Source organism: Castor canadensis, chromosome 10 (genome assembly GCF_047511655.1).
Source record: "Castor canadensis chromosome 10, mCasCan1.hap1v2, whole genome shotgun sequence".
Lineage (NCBI taxonomy): Eukaryota > Metazoa > Chordata > Mammalia > Rodentia > Castoridae > Castor > Castor canadensis.
This window is the reverse complement of record NC_133395.1, coordinates 142,087,405-142,107,171: the sequence shown is the minus strand read 5'-3', so window position 1 is coordinate 142,107,171 and position 19,767 is coordinate 142,087,405. Positions and strand designations below refer to the sequence as shown.

The window sequence follows — 19,767 nt, the reverse complement described above, 5'->3', positions numbered from 1 at the left end:
TGACATGTGGGTGGATCTTAGGCAAACTATTGATAGAAAAAAAAAAGAGTATGACATTATGTCATTCCACTTACATGAAGCTCAATTGGTGGGTACCTGAGTGTGGAGGAAAGGCCCCCCTTTATGAGGGCATGGTGGGAACAAAATACCATGAGCCAGACGCAATGAAGGAGGGGCCAATCTCAGATGTTCCCACCTATGCAAAATTCAAACCATAGTCTCAGAAGAGACAACCAATCTATAAGCTTCACAAAAATGGAGATAGCCAATCAAAAGTAGCCTAACCCGGGCTACAAAACCTATTCTCAACCCTCTCTGTGTACTGTGCTCTTTTGCATAGTCTCCTGCCCTTCTGTTCCCTTTCAGTGCCACCCTAACAAATCTTTACTTTCTGCTCTGTCTCAGTGAATTCTTCTACCAGCCCACAGCTCCCAGCACAGAGGGAGGACTGCCTCCCAGCACAGAGGGAGGACTGCCTGCAGAAGGTCATGAGGAGTTTGGGTAATGTTCTACAACTTCAGTTAGGGATGACATGGTACAAAACTCACGAACTCTACATGTGAACTGGCATTGTTTAGCTGGGTAGCAATGGGTCACACCTGTAACCCTAGCTACTCAAGAAGCAAAGATCGGGAGGATCAAGGTTCAAAGCCAGCCCCAGGCAAATAATTCTTGAGACCCTAGCTCAAAAATATCCAACACACACAAAAAAGGCAGGGGAGGGGGAACTGGAGGAGTGGCTCAAGCAGTATGAGTGCCTACCCAGCAAGTGTAAGGCCCTGAGTTCAAAACCCAGTGCCACTAAAAAAACAAAAGATTTTTTTCTTCAATGCACTGATATTATGTCACTCAATCTATTCTTTCTGTCCCCACATTCTCTCTGCTTCTCCTTTTCTGTCTCCCTTTCTTTATTGGGGGTGGGGTGAGGTGGGTGAGCAGCACTGGGATTTGAATACAGGGCCTAGCACTGGCTAGGCAGGCGCTCTATTAGTTAAGCTACACCCCCAGCCCTTTTCTGCTTTAGTGATTTTTTCAGGTAGGTTCTTGGATTTCTCAGTCCGAGATCCTCCTAGCTACACCTCCTACGAAACTGGGATTAGAGGCACACACCACCATGCCCAGCTCATTTCAACTTTCGTCTCTCTCCTAATGAATCCCTCTTCTGCATCTTAGCCTCCTCAGCTCCCTTTTAATCTCTTCCTGATGCTTTCCTTCAGTATCTTCCTCTTCTTCACACTTCTCGCCCTCTCTCCCTTTTCTGCCCCTAGTACCCCCATCTCTTCCTCTTATTCCTTTTCTCTAATGCTGTTCCCCTCCTCACTCCCCAGTCTTTCTATATAGCCCAACCTGGCCTGGAATTCACAATTGTCTCACCTCAGTTCAGATTACAGATGTGTGCCACCATGCTTGGCTCCAGTCTTCTCTTATTCTTGCTTCCCATTCCTCCCCTCAGTCACCCCAGTCCTTACCTTTATTCTTCCTCTCTATCCCTTCTTTCTTCCCTGTGCTATCTCTCTCTAAGGTAGCAGTGATCTGGGAGAAGGACTGAAAAAAAATGAAATCAGTTCTATAATGTCACAATTGTTAGAAACCATTTAAAAAAAATCCTATCAATTATGAAAAATGCTGTGTTTCAAATATGTTTGTTCCTGGAGTTTAATCCCAAAGTCTTATGTTAAAGGTACCAAAAGGTAGAAACTTACTCTCACTATGGAGTTTAGAGGTGGGGCCTTTGGGAGGTGACTAGGATTAGTAGGTAAAGTCTCTAGGGTGAGCTCCCATGCTTGAATCCTGGTGGCTTTATAAGAAGAGGGAGGGGGCCACACACACACCACACCCCTACCATGATGTGATACAGTCAAGGGAGGCCTCTGACCAGGGTCTGCATTTTCAGAACCATGAGCCAACATAAACCTCCTCTTATCCTTATCAAGTACCTGCCTCATGTATTTTGCTATAGTAACTAGACTCATCCATACGCTTTGTACATACTGATGAAGTGTTTGGAAATCGACAAATTTAGCAAAAATGGCATCCAAATAACTGGCTTGAAGCTAATCAGCCCATGAAAAGAATTCTGAAGGAGCTTGTGAATCTGAAAGTTTCTTACCCACAATCTAGTCCTTCCTCTGGATTTGGTATAAACTGTCAGCCACTAATTCTTTCCTAATGGGCTCAGTCATCTCTGTACCACAGTTTGATGCTTTTCATAAATTCAAAATTAATTCACTCATTCAGACAGGAGAAATTAAGAGGAGGTTGATAGGGCAGAAAGGAAACACATTCTACAACTGAACCTTGGAACCTTGGTTCCTTAACTTCTCTGGACTTGGGTTTGCCAATCTGTGAAAACAAAGAAATTGCCAGGTGCCAGTGGCTCACACCTGTAATCCTAGCTATTCAGTAGGCAGAGATCAGGAGGATCTGATTTGAAGCCAGCCCAGGCAAATACTTCTTGAGACCCCATCTCAAAAAATATCCAACACAAAACACAAAAAAGGACTGACTGACGGAGTGGCTCAAATGGTAAAGCACCAGCCTAGCAAGTATGAGGCCCTGCGTTCAAATACAAGTACTGAAAACACACACACACACACACACACACACACACACACACACACACACACACACACGGACATCTCCTCCTGAGGAGGTTGCTGTGAATGCTGCTTAGTTAATGGTGGTAAAGCACAAAGCTGCCATGTGCTATACGCTCCCAGAAAGCCTTTTTTGCACAAGCACCAAACACACCATTCGTAGCCATGGACACACTGGGTTCCTCAGATTCTGACAACGTATTTATTGACTCCTTCCTCTTCCTGTTAGACATAAATCCAGATCCCTCTAACCCAAAGTCAAAGTTCATAATCACTTCTCTCTGCTGTTTGCCAGACTGTTCATCAACACATATAATAGCACTGTCTGTGTGGACTGGTCCTTGTAAGTGTTCTTCGGTCCTGTGATCCTGTAGGGAGCAACTCTCTCACCAGGCTTCTGCAAAGTGGCTTATAAACTGAAACAGACCAGCTGCAGCTTCCAAAAACCAGGAATGATGTTCCCAAGCTCCCCCAATTTTGAGCAAAAAGAACTTTCCCAGATGTAAAGCAGAGTAAGCATTTTAGAAAACAGTCCTTTTTGAAAGACATTTACAAATGTGACCAGAATCCCTCTATCAAGTTTTGTTACATCGCAGGGTATATTCCGACACATCTTCTCAGTCCAAGAGAATCAAAAAGGTAGAAATAAATAAACCAGATAATAGTATTCTTTCAGACATTCTATTTTAGGTAGGCAAAAATGTCCCATTTGAACAGATCATGCAAACAGGAAAGCAAGACACAAAAGACCAGCTGTACAGGCATTGCTGTCTGATACACATATTAGGATTTTACATTAAGTTTTAAAATATAAATCACAACAAAACTGCAACCTAAATAGCAAGTAAAGCTGTAGTTCCCAGGCCTGTGCTCACTTTTACTTAACACGTGTGACTATAAAAGAACATGATGACTTTTTGACTCACAGATAAAAGTGCACACTGTCCTCCCAAAGGGTCACCTTCTGTGGCCACAGATGTGTTCCCTATAATCTGTTCTTCGTCTCAACATACCACTTTGGGAACTGACCACTCTTGGGAATACTGCTCCTCATTTTGCCTTTTGGAGAGATATGTTACTCCACTATTTTTTTTCATCCTAACTTCCTCACATAACTAGCTATGTGAACTTGGGCAACTCGTTTCACCTGATGCATCTCAAATGTGCTCTTCTGCACACAGTTAGGACTTGCTACAATCCTGTTACAGTGTCATTTAACTTTAATGAGGTAAACCTGGTCCACCCTTGAAGCCCCACCCCCATTCTTTTGTTTTGCTTTTAAAATGCAACCATTCAAAACAACTTCTATTGTTTTTTATCTTTTTGAGGACAGCTTTTGTTGCCATTTTTTTAAGACAAAAAAAATTAAGTTGAAGACAGTGGACATGCAAGTGGTATAATTTCCTACCAACTCTAAGACATGCATGAGTAAGAAAGAGTAAGGCAGGATTTTCCAGAAAGCTGTGAAAGAGGCTCAGAAGAGAGGTGTTTTGAAAAGTGGCAGCCACAGTGGAACAGCTGCCACATCTGTCCAGGTGACCCCTGACAACAGGCTTAAGAGCACTGTCACATTCTCCAGTGGAACGCTACCATGTGTGCCTTCAGCTGCCAGTTCATTCCAGTCTGAAAGCTTGAGTTATGAAGAGAGTCTGAGGCTTCCATGTTTCCTGGGGGGCAGGAGAGCTCACCCAGGTCTCCTTTTCTTGCAAATAATCTGCTTTCTACTCAAAGTGCAACCTTTCTGCTGACTGCTTCCACCTGCTGTTCTTCCAACAGTGCCTAAGAATTCCTCCATCCTACCCAGTCCCCAAGGCTTCAGATTTCCACCCCAGAAAGCGCAGGAGCCTGGCAGCGCACAGGCTTTCTACCTCCCTTCCTTGGACACTTTAGGTCCACTTTGTTACATCCGCTCGATGCCTCTCTTAAGAGCGAATATGAAGGATTTTCTTGAAAGTCTTCTTGAAATTCTCATTGCACAAGGGGTAGATGAGGGGGTTCAGCGTGGAATTGATGTAGCCCAGCCAGATGGTGAACATGTGCACCTGCTCATTGCAGCAGCTCTTGCAGAAAGCGATGACCATGAAGAAGATGAAGTAGGGAATCCAGCAGAGGATGAAGGCCGCCATGATAAAACCCAGCTGTTTAGCTGCCTTCCGCTCACGGCTCATGTGCAACCCCGACACATACTGTCTTGAATGTGAGCGGAGCCTCTTCCAAGTGAACTTGATGTAATCCAGGCCTGTGTTAGACCCACTTCTCGATTTGCCTCTGCTTGGTGCTGGCTCTATGCTGGTGTCTGAGTCTGTGGTCCGGGAGAAGGACTGTCTGTCAACCAACGTTCGATCTGGTGACATCTCGCCGACCTGACACGTGTTCAGGCTCTGTGCCTCCATCTTAAGCTGGCTCTGGATCTGGTTGTTAGCTTCGCAGGCTGCGCCACCTCCCTCGGCCACCATTGGCATCTGCCCAATGTTAAATGGGAAGCAGTGGAGTCTGACTGCTTCTCCATCTTCCTCCTGGCTGATGGTGACTGCAGACTTCATGTCCTTGGGGTCTGGGGATGGTGACTTCAGAACAGGTCCACCACTGGCATCTTTGGACGGGCTTTTCAGAACCTCCCAGGGAGACTCCTTTCCCGGTTTCTTGGTATCCATCTTGGCATTCTCCGCCTTCAGCTTAATTTCCATGAATGAAGGTAAGGATCCGTTGATGAGCTCACGGTGCTGACAGTGTCGCCGCACGGCCTTGTAGATCTTGACATAGAACCAGAGCATAAGTAAAGTGGGCAGGTAAAAGTTGATGATGGCAGTCATGATCTTGAACCAAGTGACATCATAGAAGTCTGTCTCGCACTTGTCTTCCCGGTGCCCTGAAGTCTGGGTCATGAAGTGATGCCAGCCCAGGATGGGAATAATCCACAGGAAGGAGAGAAACCAAGCTCCCAAAATGGTGGCTGACGCTCGGGTCTTGGTACGGTACCTCAAGTACCTGAGCGGCTGCTGGACAGAGCGGTAGCGATCGATACACAAGATGAAGACGCTAAAGATGGACGCAGTACTGGCCACGTAGTCCATGGAGAGCCAAAAGAGACAGAGGGGACGGCCCAATGACCACCTGGACATGAGGAGGTAGAGGATGTTCATAGGCATGACGACCGCACCCACAATGAGGTCTGCTACCGAGAGGCTGACAATGTACAGGTTCCCCACGGTATGCAGCTTCCGCTCGCTCCGGACCGCATACAGCACCAGCAGGTTGAGGCCCACCGTGACCAGGGAGATACTGCTCAAGACCACCACCAAGGGCATCAGCTGGGGGCTGGCCATGGTGGTCCTGTTCCCCTCACACATCGTGTCTTCCAAGACGTGGGAGGAGTTGGCAAGGCTCATTGGCACAAAGGCAGCCTCCAGCTACGGCTCCCTCCCTGGGGGAAAAGACAGAGGGGTGAGGTCAGAGATCAGTGGTCAGAAGGTGCACCACAGTTATCAGACTGAGGTTGTAGGGCTGGGGCACCTGCCTAGCAAGCACATGGCCCTGAGTTCAAACCTCAGTACCACTTGAACACAAACACACTCTGTTGAACACCTATCCATCAACCATGTCCTGACCCCTTCTTACTCACTCACCCACTCACTCATTCACCCATTCATCCAGGGAATGTTAAATTCCTGGCATTGTTCTGGATGCTGGGGATATGGCAGTGAATATATCTCTGCCCTCACAGAGCTAACATTCTAGGGACAAAGTAGGGCCAAAACAAGGGAAGTAAATAATTTGTGTAAGTCTCGTTCTGCACAGGTTCTGGGAAGGTGAGAGCCATCCTGGGTGATCAAAGCTGAAGACAGTAATCTAGTTCCTCTTTGCCAGTGGCTGGCTTCAGAACCACATGAGACATAACTGTGGTCAAGAAAGTAGAGGTGGGGCTCAAGGAAAGTCCTTCTGCTCTGACAAATAACAAAACAGGTGAAGAACATCCTCTCCCACTTGCCTCATTCTCTGTGAAGGGAAGTAAGAAAGTGATGTTTAGGGCTATGGCAGTCATTTTGGGACCATCAAGGAAATGCCAGGAAAACATGAGGCTCCAACTCAGAGCCCCATTATCACTAAGCTGCTGAGCCAACCCTGGAATTTTCTTAATCCAGACTTGTTAGTATGGGAAATAATTAAATGTCTGGACTTTTTTTTTTTTTAACTAAAGTCACTGTTGAGGGAGATTTTACTTTAGCTAACAGGGTCCTTCACCAATATGGGGCGGGGGTGTGATTACAACAAGGATGAACCAGAGGCACACAAATCATGAAATGAATCTAGCACAGCCCCAAGAAGAGAGGCACTCAGCTGGAGATACAGCTCAGGGGGAGAGCACACAGAGTGTTCAAGGCCTTGGGTTCCATCACAGTCTAGATGGTGGGTATATTGTATTCACTCTACAATGCTTCCAACTTTTCTACTTAATGAGTAAGTTTCATAATAAAATGTTAGGAGAAACAAATATAGCATAAATTTATCTTCTTCACTCATTACTTTATGCTCAACTCTTTCCCCCAAGTTTTCTCCTTCATAGTCCTTGGGCATGTTATTTTGTGTAAAGATAAAAGCAAAATGGGACTGGGATGTAGCAATGGTAGAGGGCATACTTAGTATGCATGAAGCCCTGGATTCCATCCCCAGCACTGAAATGAAACAAAAGCAAACCAATAAACATTTGTCAAATGATGAATAGAGCTGCTAAGTGACTCAGTGATAGAGCACTTGTCTAGCAGGTGCAAGACCCTCAGTCCCATCTCCTGTACCACAAAAAAAAAAAAAGAAGGAAGGAGGAGGAGGAGAAGGAAGGAGGAGGAGAAGAAGGGGGAGGAGGAGGAGAAGGGAGAGGAAGAGGAAGAAGGAGGAGGAGGAAGAAGAGGAAGGAAGAAGGAAGGAAGGGAAGGAGGGAGGGAGGGAAATGAGTGAGGCAGAGTGCTATGAAGCATCTCAGCTGCAAGCTTTTTCATTCAATAAAATTCCCTCGGAAAAGGCTTATTTTCAGCTTGCTTATGTGGTCTGGGAGGAAGAAAATGCACTTTGCCTGGGAAGTCAGGCCTCCAGAGGAGAATTCTTGGAAGGCAGTTTCAGTGCTCACCCTTGCTGCGCCCAGTGCTAGGTGGGAGAAATGCCAGGCAAGTTCCACAGAAGAGGAAAGCCCTCAGGGAGCCTGTGATCTGACTGTGAGCCTAGATAATGGAGCACACAGGAAAGGAAACAGGGAGAAGCAGCCTGGGAAATGCTGGGGGCAGTTCCAAGGAAGGAGGGGAGGCCACAGGGATCAGCTGGGGAATGCAGGAGACTTCCTGGGAAGCAGGAGTCAGGCGTAGAGTCCAGGGACACACAACAGGACAGCAGGAGAGGCACAGGGAGAGCCCTTTTCATTCTATGGCCAGTAGAAAGCCATCATCTACTTCATGTCCCACTTACCACCAGCTACCAGGCTGGCAGGGCCCAGTGAAAATGAATACACAAAATTTTCAGCACTGAGATCAAACCCAGGGCTTCGCACACGCAAGGAAGGCGCTCTGCCATTCAGTCTCACTCCCAGTCCAATATGAAAAATGTCTAAGTGATTAAGAATTTTATGATGGTCACTGCTGAGCATTTAAGCAGCATAAGACTCTTCTGAGCACGGGGCCCTGTGCTCTGCCAAGAAGCCACCTGCTCTCTGCTTCTCACCCAACCCCTGGACAGGCTCCAATGAGGGAATAACTAATGTGAGGGACTTTCCCTCCCTCAGAATCCACATTTAAAAAAGTAGATCCATGAACAGTTTTTCCTATACACAATCCAGAAGGTCAGGGGCTCTGGCAAATTGTAGGGAAAACATGTGAGGAGAGGAGTCCTCATTTGGCCTTACAACACACAGACCCCTGCTGGACAGGGGTGCCCTCTTTGAGGCTAAAACCAGCCAGATGCTGACAAGAGGGTGTGCTCTGGCAATGAGACGACAGGAGGCATGGGAGACAAGAACATTTTGAGAGGGCAGGAGGCAGGAGGACACCTGAAGGTCCCTTTAGGGTTGTGTATTTAATGAGAGCTCTGGAGGCTGAAGCTAGAATTTTCACCTTAGCTCTGCCACTGGATGTTCTGGGTGGAGTGAGCATGCACAGCTCTGGGTTCAGCTTCCTTGTCTGCAAGTAGGGAAAGTGCTAGTACCTCCCCAGAGACTGCAGGGAGGAGAGCTGAGATGTGGAGTGGCTGAGATGTGGAGGGACTCAGTAAAAGGCAGAAATGGACCCTTTTACCAGAGTGGTTACCAACAGTCTAATCTTATCAGGCACATGTGCCAGCAAATAAACAGGCAGTCAGCATTCTTTCCATATTCCAGAATGCAGACTGGGACAGCTTAGACACCAAGGAGCCAAACCCTGGGCACTTCTCGCCCATTGGTTTATTAAATGCCCATCACAAACCCATGAGGGAGATTGAGTGATCCCCAAGGTAAAGAGTAGAAAACAGCAAGCCCCAGCTTGGAGAGGAGCAGCAGCTTACTCAAGGTCACACAGCTAGGAAGTAGTTGCTGAAGTCAAGAGTACATCTAACACTCAACCTTGGGACTGTTGACATTCCAGACCGCATCATTCTTTACTGGTGGAGGCTATCCTGTGCCTTGTCTGCAGAGCAGCACCCTAGGCTCTACTCACTGAATACTAGTAGCTATCAGTCCCCCTCAGTGCAGACAACCAAATATGTGACAGTACCAGCTATCCCCTGGGGACAGCCTACTGATCTAAAGACAGAATAGGCACCCAGAACTACCCACCCCATTGCTTGCCTAGAGGTAAAGCTCTCAGCTTGGTGTAAGAAGGGACTTTGTAAAAGCAGCTGTTGTCTAACAATGCAGAGTTGCCTTGATCAATAGTAAGCTACTCCCCATGGAAGTAGATGACAAGGGGGAGCTTCCATCTGACTCCAAATTAGAGTTGCCATCTTTCTCAAAGTCAGTTATTTACCTAAGTATATCTTGCAGATTTTGGTTTTAGATACGGTACCCAAAGTACCTAGTACAGTACCCAGCATATAGGAGGTACTCAATTAGAGCAGGGTTTTTTTTCCCCCATCTATGGTCAGTGTCCCTACCATCCACAGCTGGCCCAGACTGGCTGAAAGGATTCATTTTTGACCTCTCCCTGTTTTCACTGCTGCAGAAACTGCTAATAGTCTCTTCTGGTGTTTAGAAATACAACATGCTTTTAAGCTAGCATAAAGACTACATTTCCCAAGCCCCTCTGCAGCTAGCCATAACCATGTGAGTAAGTTCGAATGAAACATAGGTATAGTTTGCATCTTCCTGAAAGCAGCACTAAAGCGAAGCTGTGTATTTTCTTGGCCCTTCATTCTGCCCTCTGGCTGGGATGAAGATATAATGTGTACAGTTTAGGCAGCTATCCTGGATCCATGAGGAAGAGCAGCAAAATAAGGATGGTGAAACAGCAGTAAGGAAGAAGTCAAGGTCCCTGATGATAATGGATCCACCAGACCAGCCAGGTCTGCTCAGGTCACCGGTAGCATGAGTTTTCCATTATGCATGGAGCAGATACGCTGCTCTGAACTTCAAGGAGTTTGTAAATGAGAAGATTCAAGATAAACAGCATCAAAAAGTTAAATTAAAAATTCTATAATGATGTTCAGGGTAAGATCTCAGCAGAAGGCAGGGCAGGAAAGGGAGTAACTGATTCTCCCAGGTTAGGACACAGATGTCAGGAAGGATTGCAAAGAGTCAGTGATGTGTGAGCTGGGCTTTGAGGATGAGTAGGAGTTCACCAGAAGGACAGAAGAGGTTTTTAAGGCCACATAGAAAGGATGAAAATCAAAGCTTAATTTGAGGAACTGGGAGGTTGTCACCAAAAGGAACTTGAGCAGGGAAGGCTGACTCTGAAGCAGGCTGAGATGGGTGCGAGTGAACCCATTCACACCTGGAGGCCTTTGCTTGGGCTACCTCCCCTGCCTGGTGCCCCCTGGAAGTTCCTGATTGCCCCCTTCTCTCTGCACTCATGGCACTTCTAGACCATTTAATACTAACTCCCTTTGGCACTACCATTCTTTCTGCAGCTGATTCTTCCCCAGCTACACAGAGAGCAACACCAGGTAGGACATGGTAGACCAAAGCTGTAGTTTGGATCTTACCTGTCCCCCTAAGGCCTACGTATTGAAGGCTTCCCTAGCCTGTGGTGCTATTGGATGTGGTGGAACCTTAGGAGGCAGGGCCTAGTGGGAGGAAATGAGGTCACTGAGGGCATGCCCTTGAAGGGATATATTAGGACCCCAGACCTTCCTTTCTTTTCCCTTCCAACCACCCCGAAGTGAGCAGCTCTGCTCCAGCACACACTACAGTCACATTGTCTTGTTCTGCCTCACCACAGGCCCCAGTGCAACAGAACCAACCAATCACGGACTGAAACCGTAAGCCAAAATAAGCCTTTCCTTTTTTGCTTTTGGTGGTGTTGGGGTTTGAAGACATTGCCTGGCAGGCAGGTGCTCTATCACTTGAGTCACACTGCCAGCCCTTTCTGTACTTATTTTGTGAATACAGTCTCACTCTTATGCCCAGGTCAGCCTGGACCACCATTCTATTTACATTTCCCATGTGACTTGGATAACAGGCTCAGACCACCACACTCAGCTTTTTATTGATTTAAACGGGGACTCAAGAACTTTTTGCATGGGCTTACTGTGAATTGCAATTCTCCTAATTTCCACTTTCCAAGTAGTGAGGATTACAGATGTGACCCACTGTGTCTGGCTAAACCTTTTCTATTTTTAAGTTAATTATCTCAGGTATTTTGGTACAGTGATGGAAAACTGACTAACACAGCCTATGTGGAGACACTCGCTCTTTGATTGCTAGGGACCCCACCTTTCACTCTCCACCATTTCTCCCAGGCTGGCACCAGACTAGCATGCAACAGGTACTCAACAGAAGTTTACTGAACAAGTCCTGAAAAAAACTGAGAGCCAAATGGATAAAGAGAAGAACAAGACACAAGGAGATGTGCTTATATGGAGAAAGTGTGGCATGTTTCTTGCAAGGGTTTTTGTGTGTGGTGCTAGGGATGAAACCCGGGGCCTCACACATGCTAGGCAAGTGCTCTACCACTGAGTCATGACCCCAGTCCATATGGATGATTAACCAACAAAAACTTTCTATATGTCTTATCCTATTGTGGATATTGTTCTACAACTTTTTTTTTTTGCCAACTTTACTTTTCCCTGAAAACTTAAGACTCCAAATTTTCTTTTGGTACTCTAAAGTCATGAGTAAAGATTAATGCAGAAAGACAGTCATTGCAGCACTATGTATGATAGGAAAAAATTTAACATCTGGTGATTAAATCTATCATGGGAGCCATGTACCTCAAGGGTGTCTGTACTGGGGGCTTGGTTGCCATTGTGGTAATGTGAGAGGCTATAGGACCTTTAGAAGACGGGGCCTAGTGAGAAGCCCTTAGGTCGTGGAGGGAGCTGCCCTTGGATGGGATTAAGGAAGGTCTTGTGGGACTCCTGAAGTGTAGAGAGAGCATGCTGTTACAGGGGCCTGAGCCTGACCCTGAACCTGTCCTAGCTCCCTGACCTGTGATGTCACATGCTCCTGCCATGATGACATCACCATGAGCCCCTCACCTAAGGTCAGACCAATGTGAATGCCCTCATCTGCACTTCCAGTCTCCCAACTGCGAGCCACAAAATCCACAAGATGCAGAGGGCAGAGGGCAGGCAGTACTCTTCATGCTTTTCTAGGGCTAGAGATACACATGCAAATGTCTGCAGAGTTAGGGACTGGGTGTGAGCAAGAGGGGGTGGTGGGGACAGGGCTGCCTACAGAGGACAGGAGCCACTCAGATGTCCACCTCGGCTATAGGTCCAGAGCCACCAATTTTTAAAATGAAGTATAAGATCTGGACTCTTAGTTTTGTCTTGAACTCTACACAGGAAAAGCAAAACAAACTGGCAGACCGCTAGAAATCTCAAGAGTTTGTAGGAGATCCAGAATGCTGATATATGATAATGACTCCAAACTAGACACTTTGGGGGTGGGGATTTGCCCAGGTCATGACAAGCCTCCTTCTCTGAGAACCACCATCCCACCTAGGGGTGGACCTGGCAGTCATAGTTATACCATGTCATCCTGACTCCTGGGCTCATGACTGAACTGCAGGCTGTCACTTGACCCAGAATGGGCAATCAGTCCCATTCTCTGTCTGGGCACTGGAATCCCCATTGCACAACCTGCTAGTTTCATGAACCAGAGCGATGGGCAAGTGAGAGCCGTGACTGAGGCACGCTGCTCACTCAAGGCAGCAGGCAAAATGCCATGACTGATATGATCAAAGCACTTCAGACACACAAATGAAAAAGAGAAATGAAACCCATGGGAATTGTTTAAAAGCGGGGGGATAAGAAAGAGTAGTAGAGGGGGTGAATTTGATCAAGGTACATTTTATGCATATACAGAAATACCATAATGAAATCCCTTTGTACAACTGATATATGCTAATAAAGAGGGAAACTTCCCCAACTGATGTGCCAGATAGATGTACACGCAAGAAAAAGATGACTCGAAACCTTACCCTCGCCTCATGCACAAAAAATAACTCAACACTGATGACAGTCCAAAATGTAACAGCTAAAATCTTTGTGACCTTGAGTTTGGCAAAGATTTCTTAGATATGGCACTAAAGGTACAATCAACAAGGGAAAAACTCATCAAACTGGAACTTCATCAAGATAGGAAACTTTCACGCTTCAAGGCCCCACTAGGAAGGAGAAAAGCTAGGGCTGGACATGGTGGCTCACAACTATAATCCCAGCTACTTGGAGCTGGAGACCAGGAGGATTGTGGTTTGAGTCCAGCCCAGGCAAGAAAGTGATAGACTATCTGAAAAGTAACTAAAGCAAAAAGGGCTGGAGGAGTGACTCGAGGGGTAGAACACCATCCCTAGTAAGTGCAAGGCCCTGAGTTCAAGCCCCAGTACCACAAAAATAAGTGAAAAGCTACAGAATGGAAGACAATATTTGCATGTCAAAAATGAGATATATCAGGTATCTGTGTGTCCTGAAAGCAGTCATGCACTGCATAATGGTGTTTCGGTCCATGACAGTGGTTCTGTAAGATTTGAGCGCCAAGTGATATTGGAGCCATGCTAGCTTGAGTAAGCAAACTCTAGGATGTTCACACAATGACACTCACCTAATGAAGCATTTCTCAGAATGCATCCTTATCATGAGGTGACAGGTTACTGTATAAATGAGCTCTCCCAGCAAGGCACCAGTGGTACGCCTGTAATCCTAGCTACTCAGTAGCCACAGATCAGGAGTATCATGGTTCAAAGCCAGCCTAGGCAAATAGTTTGAGAGACCCTAGCTCAAAAATATCCAACACAAAACAAAGCTGGTGGAGTAGCTCAAGTGGTAGAGTCCCTGCTTAGCAAACCTGAGGTTCTGAGTTCAAACCCCAGTACCACCAAAAAAAAAAAAAAGAATTCCCCAACTCAATCATAAGAAGACAATCTAGTTTTAAAATGAGCAAAGGATTTGAATAGACATTTCACCAAAGAAAATATGAAATGGCTCATAAGCACATGAAAAAATGCTTATCCTTAGTCATTAAGAAAGAGCCAGTCAAAACCACAATGAGACACACTTCCTATCTACTAGGATGACTAGAAGAAAAAGGTAGAATGACAAGTGTTGGCAAGAAGATGGAGAAATTACAATACTCATCTACTGCTGGAGGGAATGGGAAATGGTGCCATCACTGGGGGAACCATCAGCTGGCATTTCCTCGAATGGCTGACCATGTGACCCAGAGATTCCAAGCCTAGACACCTATGTGTCCAAAAGAGCCAAAAACATGTCCATGCAAAAACTTGTGAACAATTGTTCATAGAATTATTCATAATAGCCCAAAGGAGGAAACAACCCAAATGTCCATCAGCTGGTGACTGTAGTCTACCCACGCAAGGGAATAGGATTTGTCAACACAAGGAACGAAGTCCTGATACATGCTAAAACATAGAGGAACTGCAAAAACACTGAACACAAAAGACAACACATTGTCGGATTCTACCGATGACAGCCTTCAGAATACAGCTGGAAATGTAGCTCAGTGGTAGAACACTTGCATTCACTGGGCCCTGGGTCCATTCCTAGCACTACTCCAAAAAAGACTAGAATAGACAAACCTATAGAGAAAGAAAAATTTGTGAACACCTGGAGTAAGGGCAGGAACAGTAAGGATCTTTGGGGGAAGGATGGAAATGTTCTAAAATCAGATTCTGATAACAAATAGCTCTGTAAATTTAGTAATAATAGTTGAATTTTATGAGTCACTTAGAATGGGTGGATATTATGGTATGAAAATTATACCTTGATAAAGTTGTTTAAGAAAAACTTCAGGAAAAAACAAAAACTGCCTGGCATGGTTGTACATGCCTGTAGTCCCAGCACTCTTGAGGCCGAGGCAGGACATTCTTAAGTTTGAGGCCAGCCTGAGCTAGCGAGACCCTGTGTAATTACATAGATGCATTCATACACACACACATACATACATACATACATACATACATACATAAGCTGGGTGCAGTGGCTTGAAGCCAGCCCAGGCAAACAGCCAAGTGAGACTTGATCTCAACCAATGAAGAGCTGGGTGTGTTGGTGCACACCTGCCATCCTAGCCATATGGGAAGTATAAATAGGACCATAGTCCAGACTGGCCTGGGCCTAAACTGAGACCCTACTTGAAAAATAACTAAAGTAAAAAGGCATGGGGGAGTGGCTCAAGTGGTAGAATGCCTGCCTAGCAAGTGTGAGGCCCTGAGTTCAAGCCACAGTACCACCACCACCACCACCAACAAAAAGTAATAAATAGATAAATTCAGTGTCTTCAGAAAGAGGCTTCCTGGGGTTCCAGATCTCTGTATCTGTTTAAAATCTATTTCTCTACAAGAGTGTTGGGAAACACAATCAGTTCCAAGATTCTCAGTGTCATTTAAGTGACAGCAAAGTAGTTGCTTAGCAGAAGGACAGCTTGGCCACTACCAAGACTTAGACAAAATTTAACTATGGGCAGTGGTGGCAGATGTGGGGCCCTGGGTTCCATCCCCAGCACTACAAAAAACCCCACACACACTCATGCACACACACACACAGAAATATATATATACCTCATAGTGAGGTAAAGGGACACAGTGAGACACTGTAGCTAACTTCTCCTGGGTTATTCATCAGAAGTCATACCTCCGCGGTTGTCCTTATTTTGTAATTTGGCTGAGGAGTTCGGGAGGTTGGACTTGTTTGATTGTCTGCTCTCCCAACCTTACCCCTGCTGTAACAGGCTGGGGTTTTTTAAGTTTAGTGCAGGAAAGGGAAGCTGAAGGCTGGTTATCACCAAACAGCAATCAAAAGAAGTCTTACAACAAGCCCTGTTCAGTTACTTCCTACTCTCTCCTTGAAAAGCAATCAAGAAAAAGCACAGTAAGGTTTTTTAGGGCTTTCTCCAGACCAGCATTAGGACAGAGAGCTCCATGTTATCTCTTAAAATTCACAGTGCTTATAGCCTCATAAAAACAGGACTTCTTACCCACCCCTATTTTAAGGATGTGTAAACTGAGGGTTTGGCATTCTGCAGCGAGAGACCCAAGAGTAGACTAGGGGTGGCTCAGTGGTTGAGCACTTGCCTATCATGTGTGAGGCCCTGGGCTCCATCCCCAGCACCCTTCCTCCTCCCCTGCCCCCAAAAAAGAGTGATTGAAGAGTAAGTTTCATTGAAAGGCCCAAAGGACACCCACCTTCCAAGACCTTTAAACAACCTTCACATCCTCCCCCTTTAGTAGAAGAGACAGAAGTAAACAAACACTTTAAATAAAAATTTCACAGAATGGAAATATGAACATCTGCCCCAACATTAGACAAGGACAGAGGGTGCGCGACCCCAGGCCCAGCACACATATGGTATCATCTCAGGACACGATGAATAATGTTTTCTTTTTTGTTCCAAATCCCTGAAGATTAAGCCTTGAGAAAGGCACTTTCAAAGACAAAAGTTAGCCAGGATGTTCTCTGCTTGAGAAAAAATAATGATTTATGATATTGCAGTAAATAAAAGAGCTAGAAGAAGAGAAAAGAGAGGCAGATGTGATATTCACAAGAGCGAGCATCTGATGATTAGGATTTTTTCTAATGTCTGTCTCCTTCAGACAAGTCACCATGTTCTCACATCTGTGACTCTCCATGCCACCTGCTGGTGGAGCCCTCCCCTTTCCAGGACCAGGTTTCTCTCACGCATGTGTGCACACAACAATGTAGGTGAATGGGAATCAGTCTGCTTGCTGGTTCTATCCAATATTCATCCACTCACCCTTTCCTTCACCTATTACCCATTTATTCTGCCTTTGCTCATTCATTCAGTCACAAAATATTTACTGAAGGATATTTCTGTTAGGTACAAGTATTATGATGCCTTAAAGGTAAACAAAGTTCCTGCTCACATGGAGTGGACCACTCATAGCAGTATTCTCAACACTGGCTTCTCAGAGAGTTTTTCTGTGTTTATTCTTATTTTTATTGGCTGTACTGGGGTTTGAACTCAGGGTCTCTCCCTTGCTAGGCAAGTGCTCTATCATATGAGCCACACCCCCAACCCTTTTTTTGCTTTAGTTATTTTTCAAATAGAGTCTCCCATTTTTGTTCAGGGCTGGCCTCAGACCTTGGTCCTTCCACCTATGCCTTCCATATAACTGGGACCACAGGCACTCACCACCACATCCGGCTTGTTGGTTGAGATGGGAGTCTTGCTAACTTTTTCCCCCAGGCTGTCCTCAAACTGCCATCTTCCTGATCTCCCACTCCCAAGTAGCTGGGATTTTAGGCATGAGCCACCATGCCTGGCTTCCAAAGAGCTTCAAAACATTCTGAAACTTCTGCTTCCTAGTGTTGGAATAGCAGTACTTCTTCCTGTTCTTTCCCTAAGTATAACTAAAAACCCTACACATTCCATGTGCTGTCATTAGCATCTATAGTCATAGCATTTTGGAGGCTGAGGCTTGGGCCCAGGAATTTGAGATCAGCCTCAGTGACATAGGAAGACCTTGCCTCAAAAACAAATAAACAAAAACCTTTGGACACTAAGACAAACTGACAGGTGGAGAGCCAGAGGCAGACTAACCCTATATCCTGGGATCCAAAGAATGACACAGGGATGAGTTCCCTGGACTTTCATTTGGCCAGTTTGGCCATTTCTTTAGACTTTGAGCTAAAGAAACTGGCAATTTGGAAATGCCAATGGGTGCAGACAAAGTAAGAAACCCTGACCAGAGCCTGCTATATCTTTGGCTAAAGGACCAAGAGAGGGGTCATCCAGCAAAATAGAAAACTTTTAGACAATAATGGCTCTGCTCTAGCCCACAGAAAACACTGCCATCCACTCCTGTCCTAGCCAGCATAGACTGAGAGGCAAGTCAAGACTGCCACTCTGGCCAGGCTTTAATGAGGCGACCAACCCCATACCCCCAGTCAGTGGAACATGTTGGGACCAGGAGGGAGGCAATCCTTCCCAGCCAGGCAGTTATCCACAGAGGACTGGTGGGAGCTGGAGCCCATCTCTTTAGCAGTGATGAGGATGTCAGCAGGAGCCAAGTGGGGACCCTGGAAGTAATGAGGAACTCACCTTCCTTCCACACCCCTTTCTTTTGTCAGAGCAGGGGCAGAGAAGACCACATAAAACAGAAGACTAGACTATGACCCAAGTCTAGCATAATACCTAAAAGTACCCACATCTCCATCAGAAATCACTTGTCATATCAAAAACAGAAAGATTGCAAAAGAGTTTAAAAAGACAACAGATACCAATGACAAGATAACAGAGATGTCAGAATAATCGATGATTTCAAAGGAATTGTTAAAATGCTTCAATGTGCTAATCAATGCAGACACTCTTGAAATAAATGAAAATCTCAAAAGTTACAGGAAAACAAGAGAGGATCTTAAGAAGAATCAAATGGAAATTTTAGGAAGAAAAAGGTATAATAATTGAGATTAAAAACTGCATAGACAGGCTCAAAAGCAGGATGGAGGGAAAGAGTAAAGAATGAGTGACTGGAAGATAAAATAACAGAAATTATCCCATTTGAACATCAGAGGGAAATAGACTAAATTTAAAAAAAAAATAGGAGCTGGTGGAGTGGCTAAAGTCATAGGGAGCTGGCCTTGTGAGCATGAGGCCCTGAGTTCAAACCCCAGGACCACCAAAAATAAATAAATAAAAAAGAGGAGAGCCCCAGAGGTCTCTGGAACTAATGCAAAAGATTTAACATTCATGTGCTTATAGTCCTGTAAGGAGACAAGAAACAAGAGAGGATGAAAGCGTACTGCAGAAAATAATGGCTGATAATTTCCTAAATTTGGCAAGAGACATAGAATCCAGAACTGAATGAACATCAGACAGTATCAACTTCCCCCAAATCTACATCAAGACACATAATAAGCTACTGAAACTAAAAGCAAAAAAAAAAAAAAATCTTGAAAGCAGCTAAGAAAAACAGCACCTTACCATAAGGAGAAGGATGGCAGATTTCTCACTAGAAAACATGAAGCCAAGAAGGAAGTGGCACGGTATCTTCCAAATGCTGAAAAAAATGAATAGTCAGCCCAGAATCTTTTACTCAGTGAAAGCATTCTGAAAGAATGAAAGCAAAGCACCACAGTCACAGACGAAGAGCTCATGTAAGACGTGTATCCTGAAAACTACTGCACGGTGACAGATGAAATCAAAGATGCAAATGCATGAAGATAGAATTTTCATGATCACAAAGCTCAGCACAGTCAGTCTGCAGAATCTGATGTGCAGATTCAATGCAATCAAAATCACAGTGAAATGCCTTACAGATATGGGCTACACTTCTCTAAAATTTCTATGGAAAGGTAAAATAACTACAAAAACAAAAACACTTTGAAAAAGAAAAATAAAATGGGAGAAATAAGTCCATCTAATTTTAAGACTTATTATGTAGCTGAAGCATTCACACTTCTGTGGTACTAGTAGAGGAACAGACTCACAACTGTTGGACTAGAATAGAAAGCCAATAAATAGACTCAGGTAAATATGCCCAATTCATTTTAGACAAAGGTGCTAAGTCAATTTAGT

At 45.1% G+C, this 19,767-nt stretch overlaps 1 protein-coding gene across 2 annotated transcripts in view; it reads right to left on the bottom strand.

Annotated features, from left to right (window-relative positions):
- Positions 1 to 2,785: 2,785 nt before the first annotated feature.
- Hrh1 (histamine receptor H1) overlaps positions 2,786 to 19,767 on the bottom strand; it is a 76,923-nt gene continuing 59,941 nt past the window's right edge. For both annotated transcript variants that reach the window (XM_074044428.1, XM_074044429.1), the window contains exon 2: positions 2,786 to 6,021. In XM_074044428.1, the coding sequence (XP_073900529.1) occupies positions 4,520 to 5,986 (1,467 nt within the window). In that variant the 5' untranslated portion in view covers positions 5,987 to 6,021 and the 3' untranslated portion in view covers positions 2,786 to 4,519. The remainder of the gene's footprint in view (positions 6,022 to 19,767) is intronic.